The following is a 19,868-nucleotide window of genomic DNA, read 5'->3' as shown; positions in this document are numbered from 1 at the left end:
CGATGAATTCCAGGTTTCTTCGAGCTCAGTGAAAGAAATGTTTATTCCCTTGTTTTTGTTTACATCACTAATAATGACATCACCACCATCTTCTTCATCAGGTCCACCTGAACCACTGCAGTACCTGTGTGGCTCCAGGCCAGTACCTGAGGGTCTCGTCCCTCTGAGGTCTGAGCTCAGAGATGTTCAGAATAAGAGCACATTTTTGTTTTACAGTCAGTCTCAGTTCGAAGCAGTCAGAGCTTCCTGATTGGTCCATCACACATTTTTACTTTCTTCTGATCCAATCAGCTGTAGTGTTAACTCAGTCTCCTCCACAGCCTGTCCAATCAGCTGTCCCTGAACCCTCTGGAACTCCAGGCTGTCCAATCGCACAGAGGGCGTGTCCAGCATGGGGGCGTGTCCAACAGAATCCCTCTTGTATGTCTTTGGGGGGAGTTTGGGAACACTGTGACGTGGAGGCACAGGGGGGCCATCCAAGGTGAGGGGAGGGAGTGGGGGGAGGGGTGGAGAAGGCAGGGGTAATTTCCTGGAGGTGGGGGTGACAGGAGCAGGGAGAGGGGGTGAGGAGGACAATGTGGTGGGGGTGGAGCAAATGGAAGTTGGGCCAGAGATGTTGGGGGGGAAGAAAGCCTGAGGCAGGAGGTCACAGCGGGGACGACCCTGAGGGGGGGGCAGGAGGTGTAGAGGGGAGCTGAGGGGCTCTCGTGGAGGCAGGGAGGGGGGGCTGTCAGGTGGTGATGATGACAGTGACGAGTAACGAGAGGGGTGGAGCTTACAGGTGGGCTGACGAGGTGGAATGGCTGGGGGGCTGTCCAGCTTTGACACCATCTGTGAGGGAGAAGGGAGGGGGGGGGTCAAATGTCACATTCAAATGAACCTTTATCAAGATTGAATTGAGAAGGCGGCGTCAGACAACAGCCCCGCCTCCCCTCACCACAGACCTTTGTTTACATTTACACCATAACAGGACGCCAACAGGGGCCCGTTCTTCGTACCGCGCTAAGTGAGTTAGCTGGATTAGATTGTTGACGATTTCGCGTGATCTTGGATCGTTCGGTTCTCCGAAGCTCATCCGGGACTTGCTGTCATAGCAACAGATCCGTAAGCGTAAACCTGCTCGGGAGCAGGTTTACTTTATGTAAACAGGATTAGATCGCGGCCACGCAGGTATGTCCGCTTCATTTATACGAAAGCAACAGCGATATTCCTCCACTGTTTCACCATAAATAAATAACATCAATGTAACTAAAGACAATGCAGTACTTGATCCTTTCATTGATGTCATACAGATACATACAGGTCATTTCCTAAAAAAAAAGGGAAGTGTACTATTAACATTCTATTACATGTATGTGATTATTGCAGATGTAATTCATATTTCAGAGTAGCAATTGTAAATTACTTCGTGTAATCAAGATGAGAGACCACGGCTATAAAAGCGAAGGTGGATTTGGGAAGTCTGTCGCAGCCATGTCCTGTCCGTATACGCGAGCAGCCCATTGAGGAAGGTGCAAGATTGATAAGGAGAGTTTCCAGAATTCAGCGTATATTGCGGGACAGACAGGATCCTTTAGCTCAGCGCGACAGTGTGCTCATAGAGAGATATCGATATTCCCGTGAGGATATTATTTACTTAACCAACTTGTTGACGAGGGGGTGCAGGACCACCACCTGTCTTTTTTTTGCTCCGCCCTTTTCTTGGTTGCTGTTATGAACAAACAAACAGATTATTTCAGGGTCTCTTTCCAAGAGACTCAAAGCAATATAAGTGATAAATATTACCATTCTGTAGAATATTCTTATATTTCACTTTTACTTGTTCCCATGTTCTAGTGGGTCCTGTTGTGGCTCTAATGTGAAAGAGGATATAATGTAATATAATAAATTTACCCTACCGCCTACTGGTGTTGGCCAGAGGGGCCGATGGCGCGATATGGCAGCCTGGCTTCTGTCAGTCTGCCCCAGGGCAGCTGTGGCTACACCTGTAGCTGCCTCCACCAGTGTGTGAATGTGAGAGTGAATGAATAGTGGCATTGTAAAGCGCTTTGGGTGCCTTGAAAAGCGCTATATAGATCCAATCCATTATTATTGTTATTATTAAATTACTTACAAGTTTAATTTGTCAGCAACTTTCTGCCAGCCCTCTCTCCTTGCTTTTGCAGCCTTTGCAGTGTTCCCTTGTGTTCTGATTAAACTCTGAAACTCCTGAAATCCCTCACTCAAGAGTTCTTGCTCTGCTGCCGAAAAATACTGAGCGCGCTCCTTGGACATTTTCGCCGACCAATCAGCGGGTTGCCGATCAATGTTTCTACTATCGATGCGTAGCCCCTGTTAAGCCACCCAGTGATCTCACATTACTTCATCCAGCTGTACTAATCGTCAACAACAGGTGTGTTCGGAGAACCGGATTAGCGAGCTCACGGTTAGCGCGATGGTTTGATCTTGGATGTGTCATTTGATCTTGGATGTAGTAAGCGAGGTACGAAGAACGGACCCCAGGTTGACACAGCAACAACTACACCCACAACAACAAGGTGGAGGTTACACGTCTGGGCTGGAAAAGCCGCAGAACCACAGGAAACGCTCCTCCGGGTCTATAAACAGCTTGATGTCTGTGAAGGTTCTCAGTCATCCAGGTCATTGTAGTCAAAGGAGCTTGCAAAGAAAAGCGTCTGGACTTCCTTAAGTTACTTGAAGACGTTTCACCTTCATCCGAGAAGCTTCTTCAGTTCTAAGGTCAAATGGTGGAGAGTCCCAGATATAAACCTAGTGGGAGTGACCCCCCACAGAGGGACAAAAGGACCCCCTGATAATCCTCTAATCGCCTGAGCCAAGGTGTGAAACTGGGTGTGGGTCCCAATCAGCCAGAGTTTCGGGTGAGTTCATTGTGAAACCTGGCCCCACCTTATCATGCGAATTCCTGAGGTCAGAAGAGCCACCTCCACAGGACAAGACTCAGCAGTCCATCTGCATCTTAAGGATAAAGGTCACTCTTTCGAGGATGCCAATGTTCACATTTTGGACAGAGAGGACAGATGGTTTGAAAGAGGAGTGAAAGAAGCATCTATGTCCACTGTGAGCGACCATCTTTGAACAGAGGCGGGGGTTTACGACACCAACTCTCTGCCATCTATAATCCAGTTTTGAGATCCCTCCCCAGACGCCTTAACGCCCACTCACATCCTGGGCCATCTGACCTCAGGAATTCGCATGATAAGGTGGGGCCAGGTTTCACAATGAACTCACCTGAAACTCTGGCTGATTGGGACCCACACCTGCTTTCACACCTTGGCTCATGTGATTAGAGGATCATCAGGGGGTCCTTTTGTCCCTCTGTGGGGGGAAACTCCCACTGGGTTTATATCTGGGACTCTCCACCATTTGACCTTAGAACTGAAGAAGCTTCTCGGATGAGAGGTGAAACGTCTTCAAGCAACTTAAAGAAGTCCAGACGCTTTTCTTTGCAAGCTCCTTTGACTATAAACAGCTTGAAGCTAAAAACAGGTTCTAAGAATTTGGTGGTTGCTGCTCTGTGATACACAAAGAACAGAAGGAACCCTGAAACGTTCTTGCAGTCCAAAAGCTCCTCGGGCTAAAGCAAAGAGGGTACCTTGGAGGGGGAAGACTCAGCAGGAGCCGACTCCGGTCGTCTGCGGGGAGGAACAGGAGGAGGAACGGGAACATCCTCAGAGGCCCGACTGAAGCTCACCATGGAGGAGACCGAAGAGGACCCTGAAAATTACCAGATAGACACTGTTAGAACCAGGAGAACGAACAGGAGAACCATACAGCAGCCAGCAGCAGATTGGTTTGTTGCTCATTAACTTCACGCTTTAAGTACTTCAGGGCTCCAGAGTGCGACCAACTTGGTTGCACATGCGACCTAATTTCTCAATGCTGCGACTAAAAAAAAAAATTTAAAGTCTCAGCAACTCTGAAAGTCTCCATGTGATTAACAACAGACACACATTATCCACATATCGTGGTTTAAACCATTCAGAGATGGTCAGGGGCGGGACCTCTCTGATTGGCCGTAATCCAGATATTCCTGTAGGCCTTGTGTGTATGTTTGAAAGTGTAGGTCAATAGAGAGGTGAGTAGGCAACAAAGGCTGTCACACTTGGTGTTCGCTCGCTCTGCGGTAGAGTATCACTTCCTGTTCCTGCTCAAACACAGTGGTGTTTCTGAGTAGCTTATCTGCTTAGCAATTTAATTAAATTTTTTTATATACATTCTTCTTTCATAGTATAATCTTCACGTGCTTCATCCAAAGCACACTCTGTGTACTCACTACCTAACTTATAGCCAAAGTATTCACTCACTGTGTCTTTACTGTTTTGCTAACTTAGCTTAGCTCGTAGCCGACTCGTTAGCACCATGGCTACTTCACCTGTCCCTCCTGCACTTTCCTGCTCATTGTGTCAGATGTTTAGTTACTCCTCGGCCTCCTTTAGCAGTAGTGATATCTGTAACAAATGTAGCATATTTGCAGCTCTGGAGGCCAGGATTACTGAATTGGAGACTCGGCTTCGCACCCTTCATTCACCCATAGCTAGCCAGGCCCCTGTAGCTGGTGCAGCCGAAGATAGCGTAGCTGTTCCCCGGCAGACCCCAAGCAGCTGGGGAAAGAGGGCGGCTGGGTGACGGTGAGGAGGAAGCATAGTCCAAAACAGAAGCCCCAGGTACACCACCAACCCGTTCATGTGTCTAACCGTTTTTCCCCACTCGGCGACACACTCGCCGGGGGCATGTGAAGCTAGAGACACCGGCAACCATAGTCAACTGTCTTCCAGGGGCCAGAGCAGGCGACATTGAAGGAAATTTAAAACTGCTGGCTAAGGGTAAACGTAAATTCAGTAAAATCATAATTCACGTCGGCAGTAATGACACCCGGTTACGCCAATCGGAGGTCACTAAAATCAATATTGAATCGTGTGTAACTTTGCCAAAACAATGTGGGACTCTGTAGTTTTCTCTGGTCCCCTCCCCAGTCAGACCAGGAGTGACATGTTTAGCCGCATGTTCTCCTTAAATTGCTGGCTGTCTGAGTGGTGTCCCAGAAACGATGTGGGCTTCATAGATAATTGGCAAACCTTCTGGAGGAAACCTGGTCTTGTTAGGAGAGACGGCATCCATCCCACTTTGGATGGAGCAGCTCTCATTTCTAGAAACATGGACAAATTTATTAAACCCCCCAAAATATCAGGTCTCTCTCCTCCAAGTCTCTGTTAGTACATGACTTAATAATTGATCAACAAATTGATTTACTCTGCCTTACAGAAACCTGGTTGCAGCAGGATGATTATGTTAGTTTAAATGAATCAACACCCCCGAGTCATTCTAACTACCAGAAACCTCGAAGCACAGGCCGAGGGGGAGGTGTGGTAGCAATTTTTCACACCAGCCTATTAATCAACCAAAGACCCAGACAGACTTTTAATTCATTTGAAAGCCTGATGCTTAGCCTCGTCCACCCCAGCTGTAAAACTCAGAAACCAGTCTTACTTGTTATCATCTATCGTCCACCTGGGCCTTACACAGAGTTTCTGTCTGATTTCTCAGACTTTATATCTGACTTAGTTCTGAGCTCAGATAAAATAATTATTGTGGGTGATTTTAACATCCATGTAGATGCTAAAAATGACAGCCTCAACATGGCATTTAATCTGTTATTAGACTCAATTGGTTTCTCTCAAAATGTAAAAGAACCCACCCACCACTTTAATCACACTCTAGATCTTGTTTTAACATATGGCATAGAACCTGAACATTTAACAGTGTTTCCTGAAAACCCTCTCCTGTCTGATCATTTCCTGATAACATTTACATTTACAATAATTGATTACACAGCGGTGGAAAGTAGACTTTATCAAAGTAGATGTCTTTCTGAAAGCGCTGTAACTAAGTTTAAGAATATAATCCACCCACTGTTATCATCTCCAATGCCCTGTACCAACACAGAGCAGAGCAGCTATCTGAACGCTACTCCAACAGAGGTCGATTAGCTTGTTAATAATGTCACCTCCTCACTACGTACGACTCTGGATACTGTAGCTCCAGTGAAAACTAAGGTCTCTAATCAGAAGTACCTGACTCCGTGGTATAATTCTCAAACATGTACCCTAAAGTAGAGCTGGGCGATATATCGAGTTTTTAAAAAATATCGATATATTTTTATACGAGATATAAGATCTGACAATATCGTTTATATCGATATAGTCTATGTTACGTTATAATTATACTTGTGGAGCCGCAAGTTTGCCTCTCTTTCGTCCACTTTCGTCTTTACGTTACTCGGCCTCGCCTCTCCTTCACTGAACACAACTCCCCCTCCTCCCCCATCGCTTCACCTGCAGGAAGCAACAAGATGGACACGGCAAATCTCCTTTAACGAGTTACTGCTCATCGCCCCGTGCATGGGGCTGGACGGTGTCAATGTGTTAGCTAGTTAACCACGCTAACGAGCTAACCACGCTAACGCCATGCCGCCCAGAGGTGCTGCACAGCCTAAAATCCTTGAATTTTCTCAAAAGTTGACAGCGCGCCTTATGTATGAATTCTGGTTGTGCTTGATGGCCGCGAACCGATTTTATGTGGAACACACCGCTCAGCAATCTGTCAAAAAATGTTTTAGTACGACTTTGGTAAGCTACGGAGCTGCACCGCTTGATGGATTGTCGGAGCATTACGGCTGAGCCTCGCGGAGTGATACGTACTGGGCTTCAACGTAATATTACCTTACTGTGTATAAGGACCATAAATGGCACCTGTTAAGAGACGTGGTTGCGAAGTGGATTTCAAACTCAATGCTGTCAGTCACGCAGTACAAGTTGGGAACAGAGCAGCTGTGAAATCTGTCTTTGTTATTGTGCTCGTCTTTTAGTTTACATTTTGACTGCACAATTGTGAGCTTTTTGTTATGCACAAAAACAACATTGTTTTCTTTTATTTATGGAGCATTATTATTTAATAAATGCTCATAATTTATTTTTGAGTAAATTTTATGTACATCTGCTCTATGTTAATAAAAGTGCCTGTGTGACATCTGGGACACAGCTTTGACTAAGAACTCTCTTTTTGTTCTTACTTTATGGCTTTAAAAAAAAAAATCGAGATATATATCTTATATCGCCATCCAGCTAAAAAATATCGAGATATGAATTTTGGGTCATATCGCCCAGCCCTACCCTAAAGCAGATGACTCGTAAGCTGGAGAGGAAATGGCGTATCACAAAATTAGAAGATCATCATTTAGCCTGGAGAAATAGTTTGCTGCTTTATAAGAAAGCCCTCCGCAAAGCCAGAACTTGGGCTGGGCCATATCATACAGTTCACGGTAATACCGGTATAATGTTGGGCAACGCTGAGAAAATAAAATATCGCGATAGAATATGGCTAAAACACGCATGCCCAGTGCCTTTGTTTTCATACGCACATGGCCGAAAAAGCATGGCGGCAACGGAGAATGAGAAGGGGGAAAGCGCATCGTTGAGCGAAACCGATGAACTGGTTTGTAAAATGCTGCAACTTCAGTGATGTGGAACTGGCTTGGTGTCTGTCCGTCAGATACTCACCAAAGCACATTTTTTTGTACAACATGCAAGCGGGCCGTCGTTATTGCCGTATTTGTCGGTCTAAGGTGCTCGTAAATCTGGGAGTAATCTGGGTCCTAAACTCAGTCTCATTCAGGTCCAAAGTCAAACGATCACTGCGGCATCACTGAGAGTTAAAAACTGTCTAAATTATTTCATCTTTAATAAAATGATCAGCGTTGCTGCTTTACCAGGTGTAAGAATTAGGTTTAACATTCAGGCATCCATGAAAACAGGATTTATGAAATTTAACAGAGTTAGAAGTTAGCAGGAAGTTAGCTCGCTAGTTTCGCTAGTTACCTAAGCATGATATAGCATGTTCTGACTGAGAGATTTATAAACAAATTCAAACGTACAGCTCTGCTATCACTTCCAACATAAATGAAGACAGAAAACTAAACAGCAGTGACGTTTGTAGGGTTACTGAAGTTGGGCTACCTGGTATTTAATGATGTGCTACGTGATCGCTAGCAACACAGCTATGTTAGCATAGCATAAACAGTGAAGCTGGAGGATGAACGCTAACACTTTTCCGCTTGATAAAAGTTAACGTGAAGGTTCCTGATGGTTAGAGACAAATGCAATCCTATGGCAGGATGCTGTAAACGGACCAAAATTCAGTCAGGAGAACAACTGAGATAATCCATCCACAATACGAGGTCAGTCATTAATATACTGCAACAACATGGGAATAGTGCAGCCGTGATAGAATACAGCATTAATGAATCAATGGTACAGAAGTGGAGGAAGCAAGAAGAATGAGTTTAATAAAGTTTGATTTAACTGACTGCTTTGTTTCGCTTAATGTGCCTTATAATCCTGTGCAATTTTTTGTCTGAAAAATACGTATTTGACGTTTTTATTTGGCACACTGCAGTTTAATGTTGCAAAGCAGGTCTTTTTAACTTCAGTGGATATTATACATGGTTATGCTCAGGATATGTCAGCCCATTTCTACTGGAAATGCCTTTTGGTTAAACTTTCAGCAAGGAATTTGCATTTGCACTGTTAAATTTTTATATAGCTTTAATGCACATAAAAAACAGCTGCTTGTTTAAGTGAAAATACATTGATGGGGGTTTTTTGCGCTAGCAAAGTTGTGGAGTTGCATTTTGTCTCGCATCAATTATATCGTTATCGCAAAGTTTCAAATATATATCGTGATAAATATTTTTGGCCATATCGCCCTGCCCTAGCCGGAACATCTTACTATTCATCACTGATTGAAGACAATAAGAACAACCCCAGGTTTCTCTTCAGCTCTGTAGCCAGGCTGACAAACAGTCAGAGCTCTTTTGAGCCAACCATCCCTTTAACGTTAACTAGTAATGACTTCATGAACTTCTTCACAAATAAAATTTTTATCATTAGAGAAAAAATGACCAATAATCATCCCACAGATGTAATATTATCTACAGCTACTCTTAGTACCATTGATGTTAAGTTAGACTCTTTTTCTCTAATTGATCTTTCTGAGTTAACTTCAATAATTACTTCCTCCAAACCATCAACGTGTCTTTTAGACCCCATTCCTACAAAACTGCTCAAAGAAGTCCTGCCATTAATTAATGCTTCGATCTTAAATATGATCAACCTATCTCTAATAATCAGCTATGTACCACAGGCCTTCAAGCTGGCTGTAGTTAAACCTTTACTCAAAAAGCATCTCTAGACCCAGCAGTCTTAGCTAATTATAGGCCAATCTCCAACCTTCCTTTATATCAAACATCCTTGAAAGAGTAGTTGTCAAACAGCTAACAGATCATCTGCAGAGGCTTATTTGAAGAGTTTCAGTCAGGTTTCAGAGCTGTTATGTTGCGGGTCACATTGACCCAGCACAGAAGAGATTTCACATGTCATCTGCATGACTACAGAAAACGAAAAAAAAAAAAAATCAAAATTATAAAAGAAAATTGTAAAATAATCAATGCCATTGTTTCTAACACTTTTGGATGAGTAAATTTGCCCTGGGTCAAATTAACCCAGGAGCATAATTGGTGTTCCTAGAAACCAACATAACAGGAGAGTTAAAAGGGAGTTTTTCCTTCCCACTGTCGCCAAAGTGCTTGCTCATAGGGGGTCATATGATTGTTGGGTTTTTCTCTGTATCTATTATTGTAGGCTCTACTGTACAATATAAAGCGCCTTGAGGTGAATGCTGTTGTGATTTGGCGCTGTGTAAATAAAATTGAATTGAACTGAATTGAACAAAGCCTCATTTCTGCTGTTTAATACCAAAGAAAATTAAACTTAAAATGATACCAAATTACAAAACGCTGTCTAATAAAACCTCTATAACTTGACTCCGCTTCACTTCATGTTGATTCATGGTTTTCTTCAGTTTTTAATCTACTGCAGATATTTTAAGGTTATCTGCTATAAAAATCCAGGCCAGGAAAATCTCCATAATGTTTTTCTGTTTTATTCTCAGTTACTTTGACACAAAGGCATTTGCTGTGATGCTCACACAGTACTGATAAATGATCAGAATTATAATATTTCTGACTGTCTGAGGAAAAATTGAATTGAATCGAATCGGGGCCTTGTGAATCAGAATCGAATGGATTATAGAAATCAGTGATACCCAACCTTAGTGAGCAGCCTAGGCCTGACAGAGGTGGATGTAGCTGTGGGTAATAAGAAAAGATGAAAAGAACGATTGATAGTGTTTTCATTAAGGCCTGATCCGTCTGAAACTCATAGCCAGTGCTCTGACACGGAGCCATGGATTGCTCAGCTTACATCTAACACTGGTCTGGAGACGGCATCAGATAATGAGCCGCATACGATGGACCCCGAGCCAGAGCCCACTGAGAGTAAAAGGAGGAACGTGTATACTTTTGGAAAAGATTCAGTGAAGCTGATAACATGATGCACTGCATTTACTGTTGCGAGTGTGGAGAGACCGTGGCCGGCAATACTGCATTTGTGACTGCTTCTAATAAATTTCAAAGTGAAACGCTGAAAAGCACAGTGTATCCAGAGAACACATTATAAGCTGCGATAAACGCCCAGTGTCTCCTCACTGCCTTTCAGCAGCAAACAGGTCGTCAGGAGGCCGACATGATGATGAAGTTTAACATTGGCACTCTTTAGCAATACTGTAGGCCAGGGGTGCCCAATCCCGGTCCTCGAGAGCTACCGTCCTGCAGCTTTTAGATGCATCCCTACTCCAACACAGCTGAATCAAATGAATGGCTTGTTATCAGGCCTTTGCCAAACACGATGGCACGCTGAAGAGGTAATCAAACCATTTGATTCAGCTGTGTTGGAGTAGGGATGCATCTAAAAGCTGCAGGACGGTAGCTCTCGAGGACCGGGATTGGGCACCCCTGCTGTAGGCAAAGCACTTTAAGCACAAGCACCTTTTCAGGAACTTATCCTTCTTGCAGAAATGTGCTCCAAATAAAGCACTTTGTGTTGACAAGATTGATAGTTAATCATTTACAAATCAATATTGTCTGTATGGACAGCAGTTGGAACATGTAAAAAGGCGGGGTTAAGTGATGCGGTTGAAAAACTTGGGCGCAACTAACTTTTGTGCTGGTGCACATAAGAAAACAAGTTAGTGTAACCAGTGTAACCACGGCAACAAGTTAGTCTAGAGCCCTGTACTTAATTCAAAAGTTAGAATTTCTTAAAAAACCAAAATAAAAGTAAGATCATCCGTCCAGTGCAGCGGTCTCAACAGACACTGACCAGTCATCTCTCCAGGGTTTACCTGGGGACTGAAACCTGACCTAGGACAGGTATCCTGGTCGCATGAACCACCTAAACTGACTCCTTTCAATGTGGCGGACCTCTAAAGCTGACCCCAGAAGCTCATTTCTGCTTCACGTTTTTCTGTTTTATCCTCAGTTACTTTGAACCAAGGGCATCTGCTGTGATGCTCACACCTCTGATGAAGTGTCAGCTTTCTTTTTATACATATAAAAATGTGCATATGTACTGATAAATGATCAGAATTATGATATTTCTGACTGTGTGAGGCAAAACTTCACAGATTCAAATAGAACCAAATCGATTCTAGAAATCAGTGACGATACCCAGCCCTACTCAGGATGCTGTGGAGGTGGTAGACGAATGTCCCAGGCCTGCCTGCCATGTTACCCTCAGCTGATCGAGGAACTTTCCAACCTTCCCTTCAGGATTCACTGTGACTGTGTGCATGGAAGAACAGCAGACAGCGCACTCATCCAAGCACGTCAGGTACTCAAAGACGAGTCCTGTTCCAGCGAACAGGTACAGAACCAGGAAGGTACGAGTGGACTCAGGTGAGCCGGTACATCTCACGCTCGTCCCCAAAACCAGTTTACGCAGCCTGAGAGCAGCCTGCCAAGACCTCGGCCATCGTGTGCTGCCTGAACCACGAGACGCTGGAGTCCAACTGTATCCAGCTGGAAAATGGACTCCAGTCTTTTTACAGCAGGCCTCTTTCACTTTTTTCTGGCCTTCACACTCCGATGGATGCGTCAGAGAGCAACTTAGTATCTTGGAAGGATAATTGGCACGCAGCCTGGAGCAGCCAGGGATCGAACCACCAACCTTGGATTAGTAGATGACCTGAGCTACCTCCCCCACCTTAGAGCACCCTCCTTCCCCAAGGGTGATGGGGATGAGGAAAATTCCCAGTTTACGCAGCCCAACATCAGCCTGCCAACGCATCAAACTACAACTGCTGCCCGAAACAAGAGACGCCAGAGTCCGAGCGAGCCGCCGGATCAGAACTCACTGAACTTCCCTGACGCCTTCTTTCATCTCGGCCGGTGCAGAGACAGTAACACAGCTGCCAGTTTCTATGGAGACAAACTAATACAATGGGTGTGACATCATGCACAGGTGAGACACAACAGGAAGTCTAATCAATATCCTCTATACCAATGAGCAATCAATAACAATGGAACAGAAACCTGAAACACACTGAGACAGGTGAGAGACAGACAGGTGTGATGTGTGGGGCGCAGGTGAGCTGTGGAGCAGGCGTACGGAGAGTCAGGAAGGTCATACTAACGTGGGCCGTGCGGCAGAGACACCACAGCAAAGATGCTGTCGCAGGCTGCAGGTGAAGAGGAGAAACACTGTGAGGAAGGGAGAGGAGTGGTGACATCATCCTGCAGAGAGGAGGTACGATGATGGAGGCGAGAGCGAGGAGAGGAGGTACGATGGTGGAGGTGAGCGCGAGGAGAGGAGGTACGATGGTGGGGAGGAGCATGAGGAGAAGAGGCGCGATGGTGGAGGTGAGCGCGAGGAAAGGAGGCGCGATGGTGGAGAGGAGCACCAGGAGAGGAGGCGCGATGGTGGAGAGGAGCACCAGGAGAGGAGGCGCGATGGTGGAGAGGAGCACCAGGAGAGGAGGCGCGATGGTGGAGAGGAGCACCAGGAGAGGAGGCACGATGGTGGAGAGGAGCACCAGGAGAGGAGGCACGATGGTGGAGGTGAGGAAAGGAAAGGAGGCACGATGGTGGAGGAGGCGCGATGGTGGAGAGAAGCACAAGGAGAGGAGGCGTGATGGTGGAGGCGAGCGCGAGGAAAGGAGGCGCGATGGTGGAGGCGAGATGGTGGGGAGGAGCACAAGGAGAGGAGGCGCGATGTGGAGGCGAGGAAAGGAGGCACGATGGTGGAGGCGAGCGCGAGAAGAGGTGGCACGATAGAGGAGAGCGCGATGGTGGGGAGGAGCGTGAGGAAAGGAGGCACGATGGTGGGGAGGAGCATGAGGAAAGGAGGCGCGATGGTGGAGGAGGCGCGATGGTGGAGAGAAGCACAAGGAGAGGAGGCGCGATGGTGGAAGCGAGCGCGAGGAAAGGAGGCGCGATGCTGGAGGCGAGCGCGAGAAGAGGTGGCACGATAGAGGAGAGCGCGATGGTGGGGAGGAGCGTGAGGAAAGGAGGCACGATGGTGAAGGCAAGATGGTGGGGAGGAGCGCAAGGAAAGGAGGCACGATGGTGGGAAGGAGCGTGAGGAAAGGAGGCACGATGGTGGGAAGGAGCGCGAGGAAAGGAGGCACGTTGGTGAAGGCAAGATGGTGGGGAGGAGCGCAAGGAAAGGAGGCACGATGGTGGGGAGGAGCGTGAGGAAAGGAGGCACGATGGTGGGGAGGAGCATGAGGAAAGGAGGCGCGATGGAGGAGGCGCGATGGTGGAGAGAAGCACAAGGAGAGGAGGCGCGATGGTGGAGGCGAGCGCGAGGAAAGGAGGCGCGATGCTGGAGGCGAGCGCGAGAAGAGGTGGCACGATAGTGGGGAGGAGCGTGAGGAAAGGAGGCACGATGGTGAAGGCAAGATGGTGGGGAGGAGCGCAAGGAAAGGAGGCACGATGGTGGGGAGGAGCGTGAGGAAAGGAGGCACGATGGTGGGGAGGAGCATGAGGAAAGGAGGCGCAATGGAGGAGGCGCGATGGTGGGGAGGAGCGCAAGGAAAGGAGGCACGATGGTGGGGAGGAGCGTGAGGAAAGGAGGCACGATGGTGAAGGCAAGATGGTGGGGAGGAGCGCAAGGAAAGGAGGCACAATGGTGGAGGCTAGCACGAGGAGAGCGCGATGGTGGAGGCGAGATGGTGGGGAGGAGCGCGAGGAAAGGAGGGGCGATGGTGGAGGAGAGCACGAGGAAAGGAGGCGCAATGGTAGAGGCGAGCGCGAAGAGAGCGCGATGGTGGAGGCGAGATGGTGGGGAGGAGCGCGAGGAAAGGAGGCGCGATGGTAGAGGAGAGCGTGAGGAAAGGAGGCGCGATGGTAGAGGCGAGCGCGAAGAGAGGAGGCGCGATGATAGAGGCGAGCGTAAGGAAAGGAGGCGCGATGGTGGGGAGGAGCGCGAGGAAAGGAGGCGCGATGGTAGAGGCGAGCGCGAAGAGAGCGCGATGGTGGACGCGAGATGGTGGGGAGGAGCGCGAGGAAAGGAGGCGCGATGTAGAGGAGAGCGCGAGGAAAGGAGGCGCGATGGTAGAGGCGAGCGCGAGGAAAGGAGGCGCGATGGTAGAGGCGAGCGCGAAGAGAGGAGGCGCGATGGTGGAGGCGAGCGTAAGGAAAGGAGGCGCGATGGTGGGGAGGAGCGCGAGGAAAGGAGGCGCGATGGTAGAGGAGAGCGCGAGGAAAGGAGGCGCGATGGTGGGAAGGAGCGTGAGGAAAGGAGGCACGATGGTGGGAAGGAGCGTGAGGAAAGGAGGCACGATGGTGGGAAGGAGCGCGAGGAAAGGAGGCACGTTGGTGAAGGCAAGATGGTGGGGAGGAGCACAAGGAAAGGAGGCACGATGGTGGGGAGGAACGTGAGGAAAGGAGGCACGATGGTGGGGAGGAGTATGAGGAAAGGAGGCGCGATGGAGGAGGCGCGATGGTGGAGAGAAGCACAAGGAGAGGAGGCGGGATGGTGGAGGCGAGCGCGAGGAAAGGAGGCGCGATGCTGGAGGCGAGCGCGAGAAGAGGTGGCACGATAGTGGGGGAGGAGCGTGAGGAAAGGAGGCACGATGGTGAAGGCGCGATGGTGGGGAGGAGCGCAAGGAAAGGAGGCGCGATGGTAGAGGAGAGCGCGAGGAAAGGAGGCGCGATGGTAGAGGCGAGTGCGAAGAGAGCGCGATGGTGGACGCGAGATGGTGGGGAGGAGCGCGAGGAAAGGAGGCGCGATGTAGAGGAGAGCGCGAGGAAAGGAGGCGCGATGGTAGAGGCGAGCGCGAAGAGAGGAGGCGCGATGATGGGGAGGAGCGCGAGGAAAGGAGGCGCGATGGTAGAGGAGAGCGCGAAGAGAGGAGGCGCGATGGTGGAGGCGAGCGTAAGGAAACGCGCGAAGAACGTCCTGAAGCGCAGCACGAGGGCGGAGCGCAGGTTGTCGCCGCCTCGTTCAGACTAAGAGGCTTACTTTGTGTCTGATTGGTCCTGCTGCTGCCGTGACCTGTTAGGGCCTCACAGGTGGACAGCAAACAGGAAGCCACAGTTCCAACCCAAAGACAGCCAATAGGGTTGGGTGGTCACATTCAATGCGTTCAATAATATCAGTGGGCAGGCTCAGTGTCAGTGTGAGTGGGCGGGTCTTACTGGAGTGGAATGGGCTGCTGGGTCCTTGCGGCGAGTCAAACACGCTGCCCACATCTGTGGAGCTGGAGGCGGCGGAGGCGGCGGAGGCAGGGGGCGGGGTCAGGGGGGTACGGGGAGAGTTGGGGGCAGAGGCCGGCGTCCCCTCGGACTCGCTGTCCGGGATGCGGCTGTAGCTGATCTTCCTGGGCTCGTTCTGGAGCGGCGTCGGATGTCTCATGGTGCCGGGTCGGGCCGAAGTGGGTCGGATCCCCGGAGACTTCAGAGGATAGGTGTACTTCTTCGCCTGCAGCAGGTGAGTTGATTAGTGTCATGCACGTCACACGCAATGCAACACGTAACATGACAAGGTGCCGCCACGCTCGTACTTACAAATCGAGGAGCCGATCGGAGCTGGCGAGGTTCGATCTCCAGAGACTTGTGGAAGAGATAATCACTGAAGTCCTTCTCCGACAGGTCGCCCATTGGGTTCAGGTTCTCGAAGAACTTCTGCTCCACAAAGACAAAACAAATGCACGTCAACAACAAAAGACCACGCTCCAACCGCTGCTCCAACCGCTGCTCCAACCACACTTCATTGGCTTCCTGTTAAATCCAGAATTCTCACATACAAGATCTTAAATAATCAGGCCCCATCTTATCTTAATGACCTTGTAGTACCATATCACCCTATTAGAGCACTTCGCTCTCGCTCTGCAGGCCTACTTGTTGTTCCTCGAGTATTTAAAAGTAGAATGGGAGGCAGAGCCTTCAGTTTTCAGGCCCCTCTTCTGTGGAACCAGCTTCCAGTTTGGATTCAGGAGACAGACACTATCTCTACTTTCAAGATTCAAACTTTGCCATATTACCCCTGTCCTAGCTAGCCTGCATTGGCTGCCCATAAAGTACCGTATTCAATTTAAAATATTACTTCTTACTTTCAAAACTATTAATAAATTAGCGCCAAGTTATCTTAGTGAACTTCTCAAACCACATACTCCTGCTAGAACACTCAGATCTGCCACTCAACTACTTCTGACCCAACCCAGATCTCGACTGAAGTCTCGGGGTGACCGTGCGTTTGCTCTGGCTGCCCCGGTACTGTGGAACACCCTTCCTCTCGACCTCCGCGCATCTGATTCCATTGCACTGTTCAAATCACGATTAAAAACACACTTATTCAATCTTGCCTTTCCCTCTAGTTAATATTTCTTTTATGATTTTATATCACGCACTTTTATGCTCATTTAAATTCTTGTTTGCTCTGTACCTGTTGCTTTCCTATGTATTAGTGACAGTTATCTGCTTGCATATTTAGTACTTGCTTTGGTCCTATTTCTATTATCCTCCTCATATACTCTATTTTACTTGTTAAGCACCTTGGCATACCCTTGGTTTTTAAGTGTGCTTTATAAATAAAGTTTATTATTATTATTTCCTTTTTGCTAAAGCATATAGTTAGGGCTGGACCAGGTGACCCTGAATCCTCCCTTAGTGATGCTGCAATAGACGTAGGCTGCCGGGGATTCCCACGATGCACTGGGTGTTTCTTCTTCACTCACTATGTGTTAACAGACCTCTCTGCACTGAATCATATCTGTTATTAACCTCTGTCTCTCTTCCACAGCATGTCTTTATCCTGTCTTCCTTCTCTCACCCCAACCAATCACAGCAGATGGCCCCGCCCCTCCCTGAGCCTGGTTCTGCTGGAGGTTTCTTCCTGTTAAAAGGGAGTTTTTTCTTCCCACTGTTGCCAAAGTGTGTGTGTGTGTGTGTGTGTGTGTGTGTGTGTGTGTGTGTGTGTGTGTGTGTGAACAGAAGGTGAGGGGGTGTGTCCTCACTCTGATGTCACCCTCCACCCGCAGACAGTACGGCTGGTTCTGGTACTGCTGGATCTCTCCGGTGATCTCGGCCACTTTCCGTCTCTTGCTGAAGTTGATCAGATCTTTGCCGTGTCTGTGCAGGAAGTCGGGGTTTCCCTCCTCCGTTTTCAGGATGTTGGTCAGGTAGATTCCTGTCACACACACACATACAGTTATTTGACCTTCGAGCTGCATAGTTATCCATTAGAGATCGGTGAGAATTGAGTCATTGATAAATTGATTGACTGATAATACTACTAATCCCGAGGGAAATCATACCAAAGAAGGGGACGCAGGGGGGGTTGATGGAGCGCAGTTTAGCCAGGTACTTCTTGTAGTGGTCCTCGCTGAGCTCATGAGCGTCCTCCAGGATTTTTCTCTGACGACTCGGAATTTGCTGCAACCATAAACCGACATTTCTTCTTCTTCAAACACACGATGACGCTCACATTCTCTGTCAGCAGATTAAACTCAGATCCTTCTGATGTCAGTGACGTTCGTGGTCATTATTACCTCAAAGGTGTGATCCAGTCTGTACACGGGTGCAGAGTTCATGGCGCTGACGACCTCTAGGACGCCATTGAAATTGTTGAGCTCCTGAAACACCTGCAGGATTTCGATGATCCGGGAAAAGACAGCGACGCGTTCCTCCAGGTTCTCCGTCTCTACGATACACCTGCAGAGGAAGTACAGCTGACATCAGCCTGACGTACTTGTGGAGTTTAGTTACCGCACACTAGACCCCGCCCATGCCAAAGTAAGGCTTACTTTTCAAACCACAGGGTGAGGTTGGTGGTGTGTCGGATCATCCGTAACAGGTTGGGCGAGTGGATCTCTTTGTCCTCTTTGGTCCAGACGCTACCGACCAGCTCAGACGGTTGCACCGCCCTGCAGGTGGAGATCGGTGGTTAGATAACAGTGGGACAGGTGCCAGGCTGGTGCAAGACAGGCGCAGGGCGGAATGTTACCTGTAAAAGTCGGACTCGAGCAGGGTGAGCTGGCGGGCGATTTCGATGGGGTGCAGGGTCATAAGGTCGAAGTGCTCAGTGTCTCCGGGTTTGCAGATGTGCCATTCGATGGGAGGAGGGGAATTCTGGAAGGTGATGCTGTGACTCGGCACGCTCACCTGGACCTGCTTCTTCCTCTGGATGATCTTGGTGATTGACTCCACCCACTTCTTCATCGCCTTACCTGCGACATTTGACATCATTTCCTTGCTCCAGCTGTTACACATTTGCACTGACTACAAGCTCTTATGTTTTCATATTCAGTTTTATCTTGTAAGAAAAGAATAGCTGACCTTTTTAAAACTCGGAATTTTGAAAAAGCGTTATCGTCTGTGCTGCACCTTTCTGAACACCTGTACGTACCTTTGACTGAAGCAATGAAGTCCTCCATCTCGCTCAGAAGGAGAGGGTCTCTCTCAAAATCATAGAAGTGATGTTCAACCCAGTGGCGACAAACATTCAACACTCTGCAGGAGGACGAGGAGGACGACGACATTACTAAATTAAAGTCGCATCGTTTTCGATTTATTCCAAACTCGAGCAGAGTGTAAACGAAACTCAGAGAACGGGTGTGAGCAGGTGTCTCTTGTAGCAGGAGCGCTTCCTACCTGAGCTGAACAGGTTGGACAAACTCTTTCCGGAAGCGTTTGAGTTCAGCGCTGGGTGGCTGTTCTCCTCCCTCCGTCTGATTGGCGTCCGCCGGCTTTGGCTCCGGGATCTCAAACCTGAAAACATCAACATCACAGAGCTGAGAGCAGAAGCACACCTGTTGAGATCCACAGGTGTGCTTCTGCTGCGACCTCCCCACAGTCCACAAGGGGGCAGGAATATCGTCAAATTTCAGCCCATTGAAAGATGGTTTCCATTCCCAAAATGGAACCATTAACAGAAGACCTCTGCTCCTCCTCCTCCTCCGCCCTGCTCCTCACACTTTATTTGCTCCGATTGTCTGTGAAGGTTCTCAGTCCTCCAGGTCGTCGTCGTCGTCTAGGCAGCTCAGAAAGAAAAGCACCTGGACTTCTTTGGGGGTTTTTTAAGATTTAATTTAATTATTACATTTTAAAAACAAAAGCTCTTACAGAATAATTATGGCACAAAGTAAATATCTACAACTCGTTACAATACGGTAAGTTATTGTGACTGTAGGAACACACTTAGGTGTATATTCTTGCATCCCAAGGATAATGTCATCTGGACTTCTTTAAATTCCTTGAAGATGTTTCAGAAGGTGGAGTCCCAGATTTAAGCCCTCTGGGAGTGTCTCCCCAGAGGGTCCTGGACCCCCTATTGAACCTCCCCTAATCACACGAGGATCCAGGTCATCGTAGACCCCTAACCCCTGTGAGGTGGTATCAGGTGAACCCGCTGTGAAACCTAGCCCCACCCTATCATGTGACTTACTGAGGTCAG

The 19,868-nt window shown here is 48.1% G+C and overlaps 1 protein-coding gene across 3 annotated transcripts in view; it reads right to left on the bottom strand.

Moving 5' to 3' along the window:
* Window positions 1-25: 25 nt before the first annotated feature.
* Window positions 26-19,868, bottom strand: part of sos1 (son of sevenless homolog 1 (Drosophila)) — a 43,082-nt gene continuing 23,239 nt past the window's right edge. For all 3 annotated transcript variants that reach the window (XM_085408298.1, XM_085408301.1, XM_085408299.1), the window contains 11 exons: window positions 19,067-19,183; window positions 18,822-18,925; window positions 18,420-18,642; window positions 18,220-18,339; window positions 17,965-18,127; window positions 17,731-17,848; window positions 17,431-17,603; window positions 15,983-16,099; window positions 15,614-15,896; window positions 3,614-3,735; window positions 26-831 (listed from right to left, as the gene is read on the bottom strand). In XM_085408298.1, coding sequence (XP_085264424.1) covers window positions 259-831; window positions 3,614-3,735; window positions 15,614-15,896; window positions 15,983-16,099; window positions 17,431-17,603; window positions 17,731-17,848; window positions 17,965-18,127; window positions 18,220-18,339; window positions 18,420-18,642; window positions 18,822-18,925; window positions 19,067-19,183 — 2,113 coding nt within the window. In that variant the 3' untranslated portion in view covers window positions 26-258. The remainder of the gene's footprint in view (window positions 832-3,613; window positions 3,736-15,613; window positions 15,897-15,982; window positions 16,100-17,430; window positions 17,604-17,730; window positions 17,849-17,964; window positions 18,128-18,219; window positions 18,340-18,419; window positions 18,643-18,821; window positions 18,926-19,066; window positions 19,184-19,868) is intronic.

The sequence above is a fragment of the Rhamphochromis longiceps genome, linkage group LG6, assembly GCF_057381845.1.
Source record: "Rhamphochromis longiceps isolate RC_006_pf linkage group LG6, R_longiceps_female_GT1.1, whole genome shotgun sequence".
Lineage (NCBI taxonomy): Eukaryota > Metazoa > Chordata > Actinopteri > Cichliformes > Cichlidae > Rhamphochromis > Rhamphochromis longiceps.
This window is presented reverse-complemented; position numbering and strand designations above follow the sequence as displayed.